Source organism: Theobroma cacao, chromosome 9 (assembly GCF_000208745.1).
Source record: "Theobroma cacao cultivar B97-61/B2 chromosome 9, Criollo_cocoa_genome_V2, whole genome shotgun sequence".
Classification (NCBI taxonomy): Eukaryota; Viridiplantae; Streptophyta; class Magnoliopsida; order Malvales; family Malvaceae; genus Theobroma; species Theobroma cacao.
In genome coordinates, this window is record NC_030858.1 from 10,997,187 (window position 1) to 11,016,559 (window position 19,373).

General features: G+C 34.6%; 1 protein-coding gene and 1 long non-coding RNA gene across 2 annotated transcripts; both read right to left on the reverse strand.

The window, feature by feature from the left end:
- LOC108663328 lies at positions 8,334-9,716 on the reverse strand. The gene is made up of 3 exons (XR_001929288.1): positions 9,675-9,716; positions 8,823-8,898; positions 8,334-8,520 (listed from the first exon to the last, which is right to left on the reverse strand). It is a non-coding gene; the product is annotated as an uncharacterized LOC108663328 (long non-coding RNA).
- LOC18589184 (cysteine--tRNA ligase 2, cytoplasmic) lies at positions 12,919-18,833 on the reverse strand. Its single transcript, XM_007014045.2, has 10 exons — positions 18,336-18,833; positions 17,859-18,114; positions 17,694-17,757; positions 17,092-17,253; positions 16,113-16,283; positions 14,768-15,049; positions 14,530-14,655; positions 13,854-14,072; positions 13,586-13,702; positions 12,919-13,497 (listed from the first exon to the last, which is right to left on the reverse strand). The coding sequence occupies exons 2-10, from the start codon at positions 18,086-18,088 to the stop codon at positions 13,258-13,260; spliced, it is 1,611 nt and encodes a 536-aa protein (XP_007014107.2). The 5' UTR covers positions 18,089-18,114; positions 18,336-18,833; the 3' UTR covers positions 12,919-13,257.

Below are 19,373 nucleotides of genomic sequence, written 5' to 3' on the forward strand. Positions count from 1 at the left end.
CTATACAATGGTACTTTTTCACAAGCTTAAGTATAACTCTTACACTTGCTTTTTCAAGGCTTAAGTAGAATCTATACACTTGCATTTTCAAGGATTAAGCAGAACTTTTCTACTTTTTCACTAGCTTAGATATAACATCTCAACACTACCTTTTCAAGGGTTAAGGTATAACCACTCCAAAGCACTCTACCTTTTCAAGGGTTAAGGTATAACCAATCCAAAGCACTCTACCTTTTCAAGGGTAAAATATAACCTTTATAAGGATTACAAGAATGAGATTTTAGCTCAAGTTTGCCTCTAAGCAGGCAGAATACAACAATGAATATAAAGAGAGGAATGAAGGCTTGATGAACGAGTAGAAGTTTAACTTAACAATCAACAAGAGATGAGAACACTAAGTTTGAAGAGTGAGAATGAGGAGTCTTTTCTTGAAAAATCCAATCTTGCCTAAGATTTCTTCTCAATGTGCTCTCTCAACTCACAAATGAGTTTTAGGCTTCTATTTATATCAAAAGACCTCAATCTAGCTGTTTGGCTTTTGAAATTCAAAATTCTAGCCATTATCTTTGTCTTCTTCTAGCTTGTCTAATGTGATGTCTTGATACTTTATGATTTGAGTCTCAATACTTTAAGTTTTGATTTATACTGGTGTCTCAATACTCTAGATGCCTTTCTTGATACTTTAATCTTCCTTAAGCAATTTGACAAAGCCCTATCTCGATACTTCATTGGCCTAGTCTCGATACATTATAGCTTGTTCTCTGAAATTCTCTTTTCGAGATAATGTCTCGATATGCTTGCAAGCTGATCTTGATACATGAGCACTTGACCTCTGGAATTTTGAATGTTGAAGTTTTCGATCTCGATACCATTTAATTATGTCTTGGTAGTTGGACACATCCTTTTTATTCCTTGTTCTTTGAAAGTGATATCTCGATACTAGAAATCTACTGTCTCAGTACATTCAGACTTTTTATTTAGAAATTGAATATTGAAAGTAAGGTCTCGATACACAAATTGTACATGTGTCTATACACTGATGCTTGCTTTATGGAGTTTTATTATTTCTCTTCATGGAATCTCGATATCGTTCAGAGTTGTCTCGATACATCTTCATATGTAGGCAGTTTTTTGAGGCATACAAAGTAAAATGTCTCGATACCTGCACTTAAGGTCTCAGTACTTCAAGTTAGATTAAGCCTCTTAACAAGTATTGAACTTAAGTACTTAGCCTATTTGTCAATCATATTCATAGGGGTTTTTCATTAAAGTCCTAATGTCTTTGGCATTCAATATTTTGATTATTAGCTTTTGTCATATTAGAACAAGGATCAATCATAAAGCTAGGAGATTTTTTGATAAGACAAAACATAATGAGCAGAATTTGATTTTAAAAAGCTCCCTCTATGTTTTTGAATTCAAGCACAATGAAATTCAAGAAACTCCCCCCACTTTGTGCCATTTTGAAAAATATGAATGTGTGTGTGTAATTTTGCGCAGTTTTGCTCAACCATCATTCTCCCCCTTTTTGTTATATCAAAAAGAATTTATGCACACACATTGAGTATCATCATAAAGCATTATATAACACAAGTATATATATCACATAAGCAATCCATATAAATATTCACAATAAAATAGATCAAGCAATGAAATCTAGTGAATCCCAACTAATTTTCATTCATCATCAATAAGTATGGCTATAAATATTAACAAGAGAAATATAAGCATTAAGCCATGTCAATATACAAAAGACAAATGTATGACGATGCTAATGTATATAGATGCAAATGATAATTTGGAGAGTTGTTCCATCATGTTAAAAAAATGTGCCCCCTTGAACAAGATCAAGATAGGGTAGCCAAATATGAGGTCATGGGTTATTTGGTGACGTTGATCGTGTCATGGAATTATAGTGCTGAAGAAGATAAGCAACATCTCTTTTAACAAGACTAACTATCTCTTTAAGCTTATTTAGTTCACCAAAAAGCTTGTTGATTCCATTGTCAAAGTAACCTTTCATTTCAACCATTAATGTGACAATGGTGGTTGGAGCCAAAGGAGTCTCAAAATTTTCATTATTAATACCTTTTGCTGGAGCAGCCTCTCTTTGTCCTTGTGCTTAAGGAGGCATCACAATTTTGGGATACCATCACCTGATAATCAACTAATGCTTGAACTTGTGAATGGCATCCTCATTAATGATGGTGTGAGGCCTAAGATTGGTGGGAGGATCAACACTAACGTCCACTTCAAAATGATCTAGAATCTAACTGAATGCCATCCCAAATTTCAGAGCTTTGTTGCCACCATTGATTATTTGAACAATGTCTTAAAACATGAACTCAACAAGATTAATTGGGGGACCATGTTTGGTGTGTCGTAGGAAGTATAGATCCTCATTTCAAACTTGAGAATATTTTTCGCCATTAGGTTTGATATTCCAAGAAATTATCAAATGAAGAATTCTATCATGGAGACTTAATCGATTTGCATTAGTTTCTCCTAACTCCATGGGTGGTGGAAACACAAACAGCTCTCTGTCTATTTGAGTCTCATTAACAAATTTACAGAGGCTATATGAACATCGACCATCATCCATAATATTAAGAATATCATTGATGGTAATAGAATTAATTATTATCCTCTTCCACATGACCCAAGTGACAAGACTATGAGTATGATTATATGATTCTTCCCTCTCATTATCAGCATAGAATGTAGTGGCATTGGAGTAAAAGACCTTCACAAGGTTTTTCATATTAGGCTCTGGTTATTTTCAGAAGCTCCAACCAACCTCATCTTTTAAGATTCTTTATGTATGGAAAGCCAAGATTCTCTAATGACTCGAAATCTACCGATCTACCAGGATATACATCGAGAAAGGAAAAAATAACTCTATACTTTTTAAGTTGCTCCCTGGTTTGAAAATTTCTTGAGAATTTCCAATAACTTGTGAAAAAAAAATCTCCTATTTTGCTGATTCTTTGACTCCTTGCTACTCGTTTGGTTCGAGGCATGTTTGATTATTAGGTAGTTAAGAGTGTAAAAGTTTTTTTGTTTTGGGAGTGGATTTGAACAAGATATGAAAAGTTTTCGTGTTTTGGGAGTGAATTTGAACAAGATATGCTAAGAGGTGAAGGAAATATGACAAATATGGTTTTTGGTAATGATAAGTAACTAAAAAGTCATGATTCTTTTAAGTGACCAAATTTTTGCCATCCCAACTTGAGGTGTCAATACCTTCAAGGAAAGTCTCAATACTTTAATTAGGGCTCTTTATTTCTTTTGACTACTAAGTTTCGTGTCTTGATACACTAAGTGATCAGTATCAAGTCTCTTAAGAGTATCAAGACATTAAGTAATTGTCTTGATACCTTGTCTTTGCAGCTCCCTTTTCAAAAACAAGATTTTCACATGAATGAATGTGTGCGTGAATGTCATGATGTGCAATGCTATGAACTGCCAACAGGCATAAATATGTGTATAGTTAATGATTATATACATAAGCACTTCAAATAAATGTACATCAAGATCAACATATCAACAAACAAGATTTCTTAGTATGAGTTTATCCATACCTTCAACACTTTCACATTTATTTTTGGCCCTTGTGAACAGCTCATACCATGTGAGGAGAATTATTGATAGTTTCATTGTGTACAGCACATCTCATTCTTCTAAATATGTATATTTCTTTCTTTCCCATGAATTGTTCATTCCTTAGCTTACCTACAAAAAACATTTTCAATTGATCTTTGGTATCCAAATATCTTTGGATCCTTCTTGTTTGTTTTAATATACAGACTCTCTTGTTTACAAGCTTATTTCAACAATAGTTTAATCATTTTTCATTTTTCTTTTTGTAGGAGACAAAATCGTTTTTCAATCTTTCATTCTCTTTCTTCAAGTCATCAAGTTTTCTTAGATGAATTTCAAGTTCTAATTTTAGCTTTTTTTCTCATCTTCTAAAATGGCTTTCGCATTCAACAAAAACTCATTTTGAAAATTGAGATTTGAAATCATTTCTTCCTGTTTCAACTTCAATTTCTCATATTCACAAGTCAGTTCATAAAAAGCTTCTTCCACATCATCATTTGAAAGAGAATATGATTCACGAGATAAGACTTACCTCATAATCTTCTTTTGAGAGTTGGAGTTTTTTCAATTCATTAGTAGTAGTTCAGCTTTCAAATTCATAGTCATCTTCTTCAAGTTTTCTTTCTCCTCCATACATTTCTTCTAGTTTTTCCCATACTTCTTTGGGATCAAAACATAGTGAAACTTTTTGACGTATGTCTTCCTCAAGTGCAGAAAAAAGTATGAGCATGGCATTGGCATTGAGTTGGATTATGTTCCAATCACTTAAGTACCAATCATTCATCTCCTTGTTTAGCTTTAAGGGACTATCTCTAATAATCCTCTAAGTCACTTGATCATTTTCTTGAAGAAATTTGCTCATTTAATTCTTCCAACACGGATAGATTTCTCCAAAAAGTAATGTTGGTACCAAGATTGATTTTTTCTTGATATGAGGTTATTGCAATGGATCTCATGTCAAATGAGAGAATTTCATCATGTTCATCTTTTGCTTCCATGTTCACCATTTGCTCTTGGTTGTTGGAGCATCCACCTTCAAGGTGTTGTGATTTTTTTTGTGAACACTTTTTTTCATTGTTGGGATCAATAAGACGCATGAGACAAAAATTTGCAACTTTTTCATCAACTTCATTTTGAGATTCATCATCATCACTCCAAGTTGCCACCATATCTTTCCTTTTTAAGATGCTTCTCTTGAAGTTCGATCACTCATGTTTTATGTGTCTTGATCTTTTGCTATCATAGAAAATAATCTGCTCCTTGCTTGGTTCCTTGATTGATTGTTCCTATCTTGGTTTCTTTTTGGGAATTCTTCTTTCTCGACCACCTTGTTTGTTTTTCAGGAATTTGTTGAACTTTTTGTTCAACAAGGCAATCATAGCATCATTTTTTTCTTTCTCACTCTCCAAGTCTTTTTTGTCATTTTGAAGAGTTGTTTTAAGAGCAATACTTTTTGTTTTTTCCTTTTCCTTCAACTCTTCCTTTATTTCTTTCTCATGCTAGAAAAACATCTCATAAGTAAGGAGTGAGACAATAAGTTCATCTAATCCAAAGGTGTTTAAGTTTCTAGCCTCTTCTATGGCTACAACCTTAAGTCTCAATTCCTTAGGTAAACTATACAGCAGCTTTTTCACTAATTATGAATTTAGAAAGTGTTTCTTAAGAGCTTTCAACCCAACAATGATATTTGTGAACCTCTTATACATTTGGGTTATTGTCTCTCCTTCCTTCAACCTAAATAACTCATACTCATAAGTGAGTAATCCTATTTTTGACTCCTTGACTTAAGTTGTGCCTTCACGCAAGGTTTTTGATGTGTCCTAAATCTCTTTTCCATTTTTAGACATCAACACTTTATTGAATTCCTTTGGTCTTAATGCACAATATAAAGTATTTACAACCATTGCATTAAGCTGTACAAGCTTCCTATCTTTATCATCCCAAATTTTCCTAGGTTTCAAAACTAATCTATCATTTGCCATCTTACAAGGAATATGAGGACCTTCTAAAATAACATTCCCCAAACGTCTATATCATGTGCTTGTATAAACATTTCTAATAAGGATAATTTTCACCATTAAATAAATAAGGTCTTACCATATATTGACCCTCACCTAAAGAAGTAGCTATAGGATGCATTGTCATGGTCTTTGACCTTGAAAGGATTTTTCCTCAAGGTGTTTAAACCAACAATTTGAGACAAAAGCTCCGATACCAATTGTTAAAATTATTAAGCTCAAGGGTAAACCTCTAAAGAAAGGGTGGACATAGTATTTTGAAATCTCTTCGAAAAACCTAGTTTTTACAAGTCAAAAACTCTTTTACGATGCTAAACTAAAAGCCTTTAAGACCAAGTAGTAAGAGTTTTGAAAGTTCTTTGTTGAAAAACTTTTAGATGTAATGCAAGTAAGAACACAAGTGAGAAATTAAAGCAAACACAAAGGACACAAGAGCTTTATAGAGATTCGGCCCTGATGCCTATGTACTCTCATTTGGCTCACCAAGGAGTTTGTAATCCACTAACTCAAATACAGTTTAAGGCTGAAGTATAACCTAAACAATGGTGCTTTTTTACGGGCTTAAGCACAACCCTTACACTTGCTTTTTCAAGGTTTAAGCAGAACCTATACATTTACTTTTTCAAAGATTAAGCAAAAGTTCTTTACCTTTCACAAACTAAGGTATAACCCTTAACATTACCTTTTCAAGGGTTAAGGTATAACCACTTTAAAGAACTTTATGTTTTCAAAGGCAAGAAATAACCTTTACGAGGATTACAAGAACGAGATTTTAGCTCAAGTCTGCCTCTAAGTAGGTGAAGTACAATAATAAATATTAAGAGAGGAATGAAGGCCTGATGAAAGAGTAGAAGTTCAACTCAACAATCAACAAGGGATGAGAACACTAAGTTTGAAGAATGAGAATGAAGAGTTTTCTCTTGAAGGATTCACTTTTGCGTAGGATTTCTTCTCAATGTGCTCTCTCAACTCACAAATGAGTTATAGCATTTTATTTGTATCAAGAGACCTCAATCTAGCCGTTTGGCTTTTGAAATTCAAAATTCTAGCCATTATCTTTGTCTTCTTCTAGCTTGTTTGATGTGATGTCTCGATACTTTACGATTTCGGTCTCGATACTTTAAGTTCCACTCTCCACTGATGTCTTGATACTCTATATGCCTTTCTTGATACGTTAATGTTCCTTAAGCAATTCTGACAAAGCCTTATCTCAATACTTCATTTTCTTGGTCTCGATCCGTTGCAGCTTGCTCTCTAGAATTCACTTCTCAAGATAATGTCTCAAAATGCTTACAAGCTGATCTTGACACATGAGCACTTAATCTTTAGAATTTTGATTATTGCAGTTTTCGATCTTGATACCATTTCATTATGTCTCAATATTTAGACACATCCTCTTTGTTTTGTGTTCTTTAAAAGTGTTGTCTTAGTATTAGAGATCTACTATCTGGATACATTAGGACTTCTTCTTTGGACAGTGAATATTAAAAGCAAGGTCTTGATACACCGATGCTTGCTTTCTGGAGTTCTGCTCTTTCTTTTCATTGTATCTCATTATCGTCCAGAGTTGTCTTGATGCACCTTCATACTTAAGTTATTTCTTGAGGCATACAAAGCAAAAAGTCTCGATACCTTCACTTAAGGTCTTAGTTCTTCAGTTTAGTTTAAGCCTCTTAACAAGTATTGAACTTAAGTACTCAACATGTCACGACCCGGTACTCCCTTCGAGCCCGTGACAATCGTCGCGATGTCTCGATAGACATTCATTACCTAGAATGCCAACCGAAACCCCGCAAGGCTTTAATATCAGTTTTCTCACCTCCCCTATGAGCAACAGTTGCTAATATCATATTTTAAAAGATTATAAGCTATTTCCAAACCAAAACAATAAAAATAATAATTTTCATCTTACAAGGGTATTTTGGTCATTTTTTGTCAAAAATTTCAAAACCATCTAAAAATGTAGTATATGAGTGAAATATACATTTTTTATAACCAAAAATAAGTTTAGATGTCTAAAACATTCTTTTAAAGTGAAATGATAGCTATTAGAATAAAATAAAAATATTAAATAAAATATTTCATTTTCTTATGAAATAATATTTATAGAGATATCCGTAAATAATTTTTATAGCGTAAAAGTAAAATAAATTTGTACATACAGTAACACAGTGAGCCAGAGTGTGTAATTTAATTTACAATGACATGTGGGCCCCCTCGAATGACCAAAAGTAACGAAGGTTGCGAACCTACGATTTATTTTTTTTTTTGATGATGCAAATTCAACTATAGCTCTCGACGAAATCAGTTATCTACAGACTATCCTGAGCCTAGAATGAGTGAAAAGGAGGGTAGTGAGTTTATATAAACTCAGTGAGTAAACAAACATCATCTAAAATATATAAAGCCAAGTAAATAGAGATAACTTAAAATAGTTCATCGTACTATGATTCATAACATTTCAAACTCATTTCAACTAAACAAAATAAATTCATTTCACTCAAATAATCAACATGGCTTATGAATTTCTTAAAAATTTGGCTCGTGCCAAAACTCATTCTCGGGGATACCTTTGCCGGGGCATCCAACCTAGTCCGCTAAGGCTGTTAAAGAAAAGTTCATATACGCATAAAACACATTTTTACGTTTAAAAGCATAGTCGTTCCTTGGAGTTGGCTGAGTTCACCCTCATGTGGTGGTTTAGCGTGTAGTGAACTCTAAAGCTTTACCTTAGGAGATACCTTCCGTGCCTCTCGTATCGAGGTAAAATATAACCGGGTTTACCGTGCCCATCTCTAATGGGCTGGTCCACTAAAACCCACCACTGCAGTGACTAATCAATATCCCACCAAAACAATAAAAGTTTCGGCAGCATGACATGGCAATTATGTTACTACCCAGCCTGTTAAGGCAAAATAAACAGTCCATATAATTTTAACACAATTTCCAATTCAGCCATTCATGCAAATATCACCATAAGCCATTCAATTCAAACTATAAATTTACAACACAATCAAACAGTCTCTAATTACTCAATTTTTAAAATCATCATTCAATTTTAAAATGATTTATAAAACTCATTTCATTTAATCACATTTTACTTATAAAACATAAGGATTTACCATTTAAACTCATTTTTCTATAAAATCACAAAAATGAATAAAAACTACTTTAGATAATTAAGACGATAATAAAGTTTCTCACAATATCGAGAGTTCGAAATACTCTTATTCTTGGTCCTCTGGCACAATGTCTTTACCCTTGTTAGAAAACTCACCACCTATACACAATACACGACAAATAATTCAATATATTGTGTCATGTCATTATAAATCTATTTCAGGCTCTATATGAATGCATGAGGTTGTTTGGATAGTCACTTAAAGACGGTGTTACACATTGGTTCAATTGTGATCGGAATGGATCGGTTTTCGACCTAATTCGAACTCTCCACCTTTGATTTAACCAAAACATCCAAATTGACTCCAATTATATTCATCACACTTCCAATGTCCCAAAATACACCAAAGCGCCTCAATGAGCTTGACTTTCTCATTGTTATTCAACTTATTTACTAAAAGAACTATACTTTAAAATTACCATTTTCGATTTCCATCACCACCATTCATTAAATTCTAACTAAATAACACAAGATATCACAAGAATCATCATCACTAGGTTCCTTATGAAATTCGGCCATGGTGGGTGCATAAACACTATGGTTTTTCATACTTGATTTTTACACCATAAATCATTAATTCCTAACCAAATCACTTAAAATAAAATCAAATCCACCATCAACATACCATAAGGAAGATTCGGCCAATGAGGGTGATGGAAGAACATGAATTTTTCTTGTTTGCTTTTCATGCTACACATCACCAACCAACTAAAAACACTAGAATAACATGTTTTCTAACTAAATTCATCATCAAATCTTCTCCCCCTAGGTTCGGCCAACAAGGGATCCATCATGAAATCATGAATTTCAACCATGGAAAATGAGAAAGAATGCTTAGGAAAGATAGATCTCAAGCTAAAATTGAAAAATCTTACCTTTTGTCACTTGATTCCTTGAAATTCCAAAATTTTCTCTTGAATTTTTCTAACTAGGGTTTTGTTCTTTCTTTCTTTCCTCTTTTCCTTGGTGAGGCCGAACATATAGGAGTGAAATGGGAGAGTCATGTGCTGATTTTTAATGTAAATTATAAAGAAATGAAAGCTTGCCACTTGTCACCATTCCATTGGTCCATGTTTAACACTTAACAACTAAGCTTTCTTTCACCACCACATAAAATATCTCAATTATCCATAATATAAAATGTTAATGGATGAAATCCTTAGGCATGACAAGTGTTGGGTGGTGTAAAATTCCAATTTTACCCTTGGGTAGCAAAATGACCATTTTGCCCCTACTTCGTGGAAAATTCCAATTTGACTCCAAATCAATCCTCGAACTCCGAATCACCATATTAAGTCATTATGGGTTTATAAAATTCTCAATTTTATCTTAAAATCTCTATTTGGACTAGTTCGAGGCTTAATTCAGTTTAGTTGTACCACTAGGTTCACTACCGACTTTTAACGATTTTTCGGGGCTTTCCAAGTATGCAAACATATTATCAAGCACATGAATGACATGGTAAATATTTTATAGAGTTGGGCTTGACACAGCATATTTGTCAATCAAATTCATAGGGTCTTTTCATTAAAGTCCTAATGCCTTAGGCATTCAATATTTTGATCATTAGCTTTTGTCATATTAAAACAAGAATCAATCATAAAGCTAACAAAAGACAAGAAAAATGGCTAGTTTTTCTACCACATCATCCCCAACGGCTCCAAACTTTTTCCAAGCATAAAAAGGACTTCTCCAACAAATTTTGGGTGTGAGAAGAGTAGAGAAAAAGATAATTTGATCAAGAATCAAATGATATGAAGAAAAAGAGGAAAAAGGAAGAGAAACCGAGCTAAAGCTTCAAATTCTTTGTGCCTTCACTCTTAGCTATAGTAATCATCTATATCATTATTCTATTGTTCCATCAATGTACCTACTTAGAAAAATCCACCTTCTAGAGATAACCTTGCTATTTAAAGTTGTAAGAGAGAAAAGGTTATGTCTAAACCTTCAAAAGGCAATGTTGTAAAGGTTATGCTTGATCCTTCAAAAAACAATGGTTGTGCTTGATCTTTGAAAAGACAACTGTTATTCTTGATCAATGAAAAGGCAAGGGTTATGCTTGATCCATGAAAAGGCAAGGGTTATGCTTGATCCATGAAAAGCAGTGCTTTGTAACGATTATGCTTGATCTTTTGAAACAATAGCTTTTATAATAGATTTCAAACTTCTTGGTGAGCCAAGGGAGATGTAAGAATCTATAGAGAGGGCTGAATCTTTATAAATTCTTTATGTCTTTTCTCTCTTCTTTTTACTCTTTGAACTTGTGCATTTTATTTTGAAGAAGGTTTAGAAATTTGTTTACTCTTCACTTTCACATGTTACTTTCAAAGAGTTTGGAAAATTTGTTTTCAAACTTGTGTGTTCATTAAGTTGCTTATTAAATTTGGTTTCTAAATTATTTTTGACATACTCTAAAGTGAAAATAAATTTGAGAACTTGTCTTCATTGAAAGTTCAATTTGTTGAAAAGATTTTTTAAATCCAATTCACTCCCTCTTGGATATTTCCTCGTTATTATTGAGTTAAGATTTCTAACATATTCATATTGCATTATTCAAGAAACCCTTTCATGGACAATGATTGTGCATGCCAAGGTGCAAGCTGGCCTTTATTTCTTGCAAAGAAAGTTGTATACTGGTAATGTTGTTGGAAAATTTGTTCCAATTGTACCTAAGCAATTTCTCGATTAAGTTGACAAAAATGCCCCTAAACTGCTAGAATTTGTTTCTTTCAAATTTCCTATAAATTTTTGTAATTCTGTTTATAAAGGGTTTGATATTTGGTACTCTATGTTAGGTCATCCTTCTCTGTCAATAATAGAACAAATTTAGCAGTGTTTTCTTATTGTGTTTCACATTCTTAGTGATCATGTTTGTCAAATCTACCCTTTGGTAAAGTAGAAAAGATTGCAATTTCCTATTCATGTAGAAAGCACCATTAAACCTTTTGAATTGATTCACATGGATGTTTAGGGGCCATATGCAGTTTCTACCATTATTGACATCATTAATTTTTAACTATTATAGATGATTTTTCCAGATTTACATGGGTCTTTTACTCAAAACAAAGTCAGATGTTATTGCTACATTCCTTCGTTTTGTCATCTTGTTAAAAATCAATTTGATACTACTATGAAGCAAATTAGAATTGATAATGCTCAAGAATTTAAATTGATTAAATTTTACTCTTCTCAAGGCATTATACTTCAATTATCATGTATTGGTACTTCTCAACAAAATGGAGTAATTGAAAGAAAGCATGGACATTTGTTAGCAGTAGCAAGATCCCTTATGTTTCAATCTCTTTTACCTGTTAAATTTTGGAGAGTGTTTTACTTGCTGCACGTATTATAACGGACTTCCATCTCCTGTTCTCAAAGACAAATCACCTTATGGAACTTTTGTTCAACAAACTACCAGATTAATCTCATTTTAAAGTTTTTGGTTCATTGTGTTTAGCTTCTACTCTCTCCAATCATAGAAAAAAATTGATCCTAGAACTAAACAGTGTCTTTCTTGGATATCTAATAGGAATTAAAGGATCCAAGTTGTATGATTTGAATGCACAGAAGATCTTTACATCCAGGGATGTGATTTTTTCTCAACATATATTTTCATTTCATAGTCATCCACTTACACATAATGATCAATATTACATTCAATTGTTTCTCTTATCATAATGATCAAACCAGTTTTCTCATTGTTCTTCTACACCATATAGAAAATTGTTTTGTTTATCCTAATTCTACCACTCAAATCTCCTCCAATTTTACATTCCGACCGTCCCATTCCTAATTGCCCATCTACTAGCAATTCTCCAAATGTTGACATTGATCAAAACACCAATTCTTCTCAACTTTATTCTTCTGTTACTTGTAATTAGCATACATAAATGTCTTTGTGTAATGCACTGATTATAAATCAACCATTCCTCCCAATTTGCATCCCGCTTCATCTCCATTGACATCTTCCTTTCCTATTATCAAGGGTTAGAGCCGATTGGCAGTGACTCGTTACTGTTTACTCACCCATGCTAAAATCTGCCTTCCAAATCGATAGAAAAGTTATTGCAAATTCAGTTTCAAGTATCATGTGACCAGGAACCTTACAAAATTTCCCAGTATTTCCAAACCCAAATCAAAATTATTAGCAATTCCGTTTGTATGTTGTATTTTCTCGACCTGTATAATAAAATTGGAAAAAATTTGGCTCGCTGACTGTCTATGCTACCTAGGCGCCGGACACGAACAAGGGAAAGACCCCATGGTTCTTCATTACAGCTCCATAGGGGCACAAGGGAAAGACCCCCAAATTTTACAAAAATACAAATCAAAACTGTGTATTTATGGTCTTGATATCAGTTACTAGTTTGACAGTAACAATCATCACTTTCCAGGTACTGTCATCAACTTGAATCAATTGATGCCTTTCAATTCTCGTACAGATTCAGCAGGCACCTTCTAACCTCCTGGTGGCACTACTTCCAGTTCTTGTTGAACAGGAACACAAGGTCTCCAAATTGTCTCTGTGCCGACATCCATAAGTGCAATGCCCTTTGCTTGCAAATCAGCTCTCATCTGATCACTTTTTAAGAAATCTTTGTTTCTCCTCACTTCTACCCTTTCACTAATTAGACGCAACACATCATCTTCCACCAACCCTGCTCTTGTTAATGCCCTGTCCCTCAATTGCAGCAAAACCTGTTCAGCAGAAAATCCTTCTGTAGAGTTAAATTTTGACAGCCGGCATGCATCCATAACATCATAATACAAAATAAAAGCTCATCACCTCAGCATAAGAGCAAGGTGGCTGCAATCCAAGAACATCTAAAACTTTCTTAACTTCTTTTTCAACTTCTGTAAGGGATTGAATTACAGATAATCTTTGTTGCTTTTGTTGCTTCTTCTGTCAAATTCAAATAGAATATGTATGTTATCCTGCATACACATGACCCAAGACCGAATATATGTGTGTGTGCAGAGAGAGAGAGAAAGAGAGAGAGAGAGAGAGAGATCAGCATGCTGGAAGATAAACAGAAAGGGTTCCCAAAGCATACCTTTAGCATGGTCAACAAATTGTTTATTAACTTCAGTGCTTCTAGAAAGGCCCCAGTCAGTATAAGTGAAGTGCTCAAGTCATCTGACATTTTTGCCTGGAATTCACTGCATAGCTTGCTAATACATTCCTGGGCATCTGGAGTAGTCCGAGCTGGTTTGCCATCCTTAGGCCTTTCTTCTTGCAGTTGTAATAATGCATCTTGACAATCTTTCAAAGTCTGTACATCGATGCAGGTGAGGATAATTTTCCAAAGAATTGAATCTAAAGTCCAGGTACACTTGACTATGCTAGTGAATTATAACTCAGTGTCTTTGGGCCAACTCAGAAAAACAATTACTATGTATTTTCACACCAACAAATCACAGTAATTCTTTTGAGTACTTTTAACTGGAAGGAGACAAAAATCTACCCATAGTGCAATTGTTATCAATTATAGAAGAAATTTTAAGCAGCCAGGGGCCACATCACACAAAGCAGGAACTCCAAGAAATAAAAAAAGGCACACTCATGCATCCATGTACCATGCACATATGCAAGCCCTTCTGAGTAAACAAATCCTAGGAACAAATTTTAACCCTAAAAGGCCAAATAACTGTGTCAAGATGTCTGAGCTCTGACCAGCACATGCCTGTTGCCAGGCTAAAATATGATGAGAAGTGAAATAAGCTTCCAACCTGATATATATAAAATACAGCTTCAGATGCACCTTCCAGCTGCACAACAGAGTAATTGAGAGGAGAACGGTAGTGGGCACTTATCAAGAAGTATCTCAAAGCCAGTGGATGATATCTCTCAGTAATCTAGAAGAAAATGCATAAATGACCACAAACAAGGAAGCTCATATGAGAATACAACTTCTGTGATCTTCACCAGAGGAGGAAAAATAAAACAGATAACCAGCCCCAACGTTACCTGGCGGATTGTGAAAAAGTTACCTAAAGATTTTGACATCTTCTCATTGTTATTAGTAACATGTCCATTGTGCATCCAATAACTCACGTCACTCTCCTGGCATGCAGCACAACTCTGAGCAATCTCATTTTCATGGTGTGGGAAAATCAAATCAAGCCCACCACCATGAATGTCAAATTTGAAACTTAAATAATGTGCACTCATTGCGCTGCATTCTATGTGCCACCCAGGTCGTCCATGTCCCCATGGGCTGTCCCAAGATGGCTCACCTGGCTTTGCAGCCTGAAACAATTTTTAAATATCAAAACTCAGAGATGTTGCCAACATTATAAATGGTAGGTGACTGATGCAGAATGAGAATAGATGAACAGGTTTTGAAATTATATGTTATGCAACTTGAGAATTTCAGAAATTAGCATGTTCTTAAAATGTAGGGAGAAAATATGTATTTTACAACTCCTACAAATTATTGGTTTATTTTTGTAATTAGGGCTTGACATCCTTGTACGTTATATAGTTGCCTATTTAAAAGTCCCATTACCAGTGTTTAAGGAAAAGTTTTAGAGTCTACAATTACATATATACTTCTCATATTTTGGTAGGTTCACTTAAATTATAGGTTTCATTTGTTATTGAGGCCCTAATATCTAAAAAGTTTTTAATCTATCACTCTCATAATCTAATTCTTCTTTTTATTCTTCATATTTTAAACTTACATAACCTTTCCCATTTTTGCTGCTGCCTTCTCTAACAAGTTTAAAATCAGATGATTCTTCCTTCTTAGAACCATGAAACCCTAACTCCTCCCAGATCCAACAGTCCTTAAATCAATCAATAGAAATAATCACTTTCTCCTTTTCATTTTAGATATAAATATTCAGACAAATAATACTCGAGCATGACTCATTCACTATTGAGAGTGTTCATGCTCAAGCTGTTCGAGTAATGAGTCAAGTAACCTTTAAAACTTTGAAATACTTGGCTCAAGTGTCTCACAAACTTATTGAGCTTTTGAATTTTTAATTATACATATATAAATAATATATAATATTTATTTACATATTATTAAGTTTTATTTAAGTTTTGAATTCAAGTTCGAGCTTGAGCCTGGGTTGAGTTTCTTAGCAACTTACTTAAATTTAATAATAACTGAGCTTAATCAATTTGAACTCAAGCAGCTCGATTATTTTTCAAGATGAGCTTGAGCACAAAAAGATGTAGCTCAAAAGCCTCTAAGTCTTTATAAAAAATAAGTGCTCAAGCCTGGCACTGTATTGCTTGGCTCGGCCTGGTTCAATTACACCCCTAAACTGTACCAAGCAGTTAACTTAAGTAGGTTTCGCACCTTCCATAATGCAAAGTCAGAAGGATTACGCTTCCTTGAGTCAACAGCAACACGTTCACCAGCTCTATTGTTTTCCAGCTTCTGCCCGGATAACTTGCCATAATTTGGGAATTTATCAACAGCAAAAAACACATCCCCATCAACCACATATCCAAAGTCTTTGTTTATAATCTGCAAAATGCAAATATAGGAAAAAGCTATTGGGAAAACAATTGCACAAGAAGCATTTCCTTTACACTTAGCAAGAGACAAAAGAAATAAAAGTGTCTTTAGCAATATTTGACTATAACACAACAACAGCAAAGTCAATAAAAGAAATGGAAATATTGAGAGAAAATAAAGTAAGTGTATAAGCCAATATATTTTAACAGGTAAAGTAGAGGGTGGATTGTAGCTCTCACAAAACAAAGCATCTCTCAGGGCATGGGTAACTTTAGCTCAATAACTCTCAAACAATGAAATTGGGCAACTTTAGCTCAATATAAAGTGGCAGCTTTACAAAGGTTGAAAAGTGCTCTGCTTCTTCGTGGTCAATATTAAAAGGAAAACTTCTAAAATGCCACTTATAAGAACAGGGAATGGACCATTTCATACATTTCCTCTGGCTACATCAATGATAATCATAGGGCAGATGCAGAGTATTGCAGGCATACGGTAGATCAAACACATTCTATCAAAACAATAGGGTAAATGAGCTGAATATATAACTACCACATATTACCATTTAAATGTCTTAATTTTTTGTTAATGCAAAAAATACATACATACATGCATTACATATATAAATAAAGTGTTATCATGGATTCTTATGAGAATTTCCCTAAAGTAACAGTAGAAATGCAACAGTGTGCTTGATCATGATTATGAGCACTACATTTTTACAGAGAGAGAGAGAGAGATGCAAGGGTGCAAAGGGAAGAGAGGTGGTGCGGTATCTATATGTCTACACAAAAAAGGAGCATATTCAGAGGGAGAAAACCTGAGTTATCATATCTTTGATCTGCTCAAGGTGATCAGACACACGTGGCTCATGTGTTGGAGAAAGGCACTGTAGATCAGCCATATCTACATTATATTCTTTACAGTATCGGTCACTCAAACTTAATGGATCTTCTCCAGTCTCATTTGCCCGACGAATTATCTGCCGAAGTCCAAGCATTAGTACTCTCAACATAAATGAGGAAGACAAAATTGGGGACTTGAGAGATGAGTGATGGACCAGTAGTCAGTAAGCAAAGGTAGAAAAACATTCACAGCAAGAGAAAAACATTCCCTCATCTACACTCAGCGGGACAGGATGCTCTAAAAAAAGTCCAACAAGAAATTAATATGTCATGCAGAAGTCCTTATGCTTTTGTTCCTGCCATCAGTTGGGAAATGTGGCAAGCAAAATATTCAAATAAACTTGAAAAGGAAAAACTAAGTGTGGTTTCAAACCTACCATATGTGTAAATGAATTTATATAAAGTTTAATGCATTTCATTAAAATGATTAAGTATCACTTCAACATAAAACAATGGACATTGCCCCGAGATATAACAGCAATAGAAAACCAAAGAGCCAATGGATCAGAATCCATGCCTTATCATCGACATCAGTAAAATTCCGCACATAAGTAACCTCATAGCCCAAGTGTTGTAAGTACCTACATAATTCCAATCCAGGATTTAGTCAGCAACCAATTCATAACCATATCCATAAAAAAAAACATTTTAAGGGTTTCTTCCTCAAACAAATTATAGAGACCTGTAAAGGACATCAAAGGCAACCGCAGCACGAGCATGACCAAGGTGGCTGAAATCATAGGCGGTGACACCACAGACATACATGCCAACTTTTCCGGGGATTTTGGGCTTGAAGACCTCTTTCTGCTGAGTCATGGTACTGTAAACGACGAATTGGAACTCTTCGGTTTCCTTCTTCGTCATTGTTTTGGGGGCTTTTTTCAGGTTTGTTTCTCGCTTTGAGGAATCCATGCTCAGATTAAAAAAACTCCCCAAACCTAAAACGGATTTCACACAAGCGTTAATTTCAGATTTCAACGTAGTTGACAAAATAACTGATTCAATTCGTATGAATTTATTTTTCTTAAGTTTCAAAGATAATTAGAAAAGCTATGAAGATCAGAAAAAGAAGATAATAAATGAGCCAAAGTGACATGGAATTATGAGATTTTTTAAGACAAGAAAATGGTTAGCATCAGCAGAAACGTTACCAACGTACCTGCTTATGTGGAAGTCTTAGCACTGATCTGGGGGGAAATGGTTAAACTGCGTGACGGCTACTCTTGCAATGCTTTTCCAGTGCAGGATGCACCCGATATTGACACAAATTTTATATCAGGCCCAGGGTAAGATTCTAACAAAGAGTATAGCACGAAAAGGAAGCCGATATTGACACTTGTGCACTTTAAACAAACTCGATCCCTTTAACAGCTTCTGCACCAAGGACTGACCGGAAAAGGACGAGAAAGAAGGAATCGAGGAAATGAAAAAAGGAAGAAGATTGGGCCGACTCCTAACCCGGACCTGCCTGAGTTGGAACCCGAGAGAAGAAATAGAGAGGTGAGACAAGGCGGCGGCGCGGTGGGTTGGAGTTCGCCCGCCGGCGAAAAGGGGTTAGGGTTTGACTTGTGTGAGGAGCGGCGCACACCAAACGAATAGGGAGAAGAAGATAAGAAAGGGGAAAGGGTCAGACATAAGGGTTACCCTAATTGCTTTGGCGACGGTAGCTCTTAACTACTACGGACGATCAGTCGCACCTAAGAATTTTTCCAGTTCTTGCATTAATTTAAAATTTTATAAATATTTACTAAATTACTAATAAACACAATAATTTACTTATGCTTACAACTGAATCACTCACATACAATCTAAAATTGAAATTTAAACCAAATTATGTCAAAATTAACTATGTTTTCTTATAAAAAATTAACGATGTAAATGGTGTCACGGTTCTCACGTCAAGAAGAGATAAGGTGGATATTGGGTATATAAGTATGAGCTTTCCACCATTTATTAAATATATCTTTTGGATTGGCCACGTAAGTTTGTGATTTATAAGCTTATTTAAGCTTTATTTTCAAAGTTTAACGTTGCATGAGGTTGAACTTAATTTCTAGCTCGTGACATTTTGGTATTAAAGCCAAGGTTCAAGGAAGAGGAAGATGGCATTAATAGAGGACTAGTCTGCACCAGTCCAAAAGGTTAGGGAGACTAGAGGTGAAACTAAACAAGGTAAGTTTAGTGTCACGACCCGGAA

Bases quoted from the DNA above. Each gene is read 5' to 3' on its own strand.
- LOC18589184 (XM_007014045.2), bottom strand. From the start codon at position 18,088: ATGGATTCCTCAAAGCGAGAAACAAACCTGAAAAAAGCCCCCAAAACA. The intron at 14,073-14,529 runs GTTGGAAGCTTA...ATCGATGTACAG, and splicing joins CTGTATTTTATATATATCAG to ACTTTGAAAGATTGTCAAGA. The intron at 13,703-13,853 runs GTATGCTTTGGG...TGAATTTGACAG, and splicing joins ATTTGTTGACCATGCTAAAG to AAGAAGCAACAAAAGCAACA.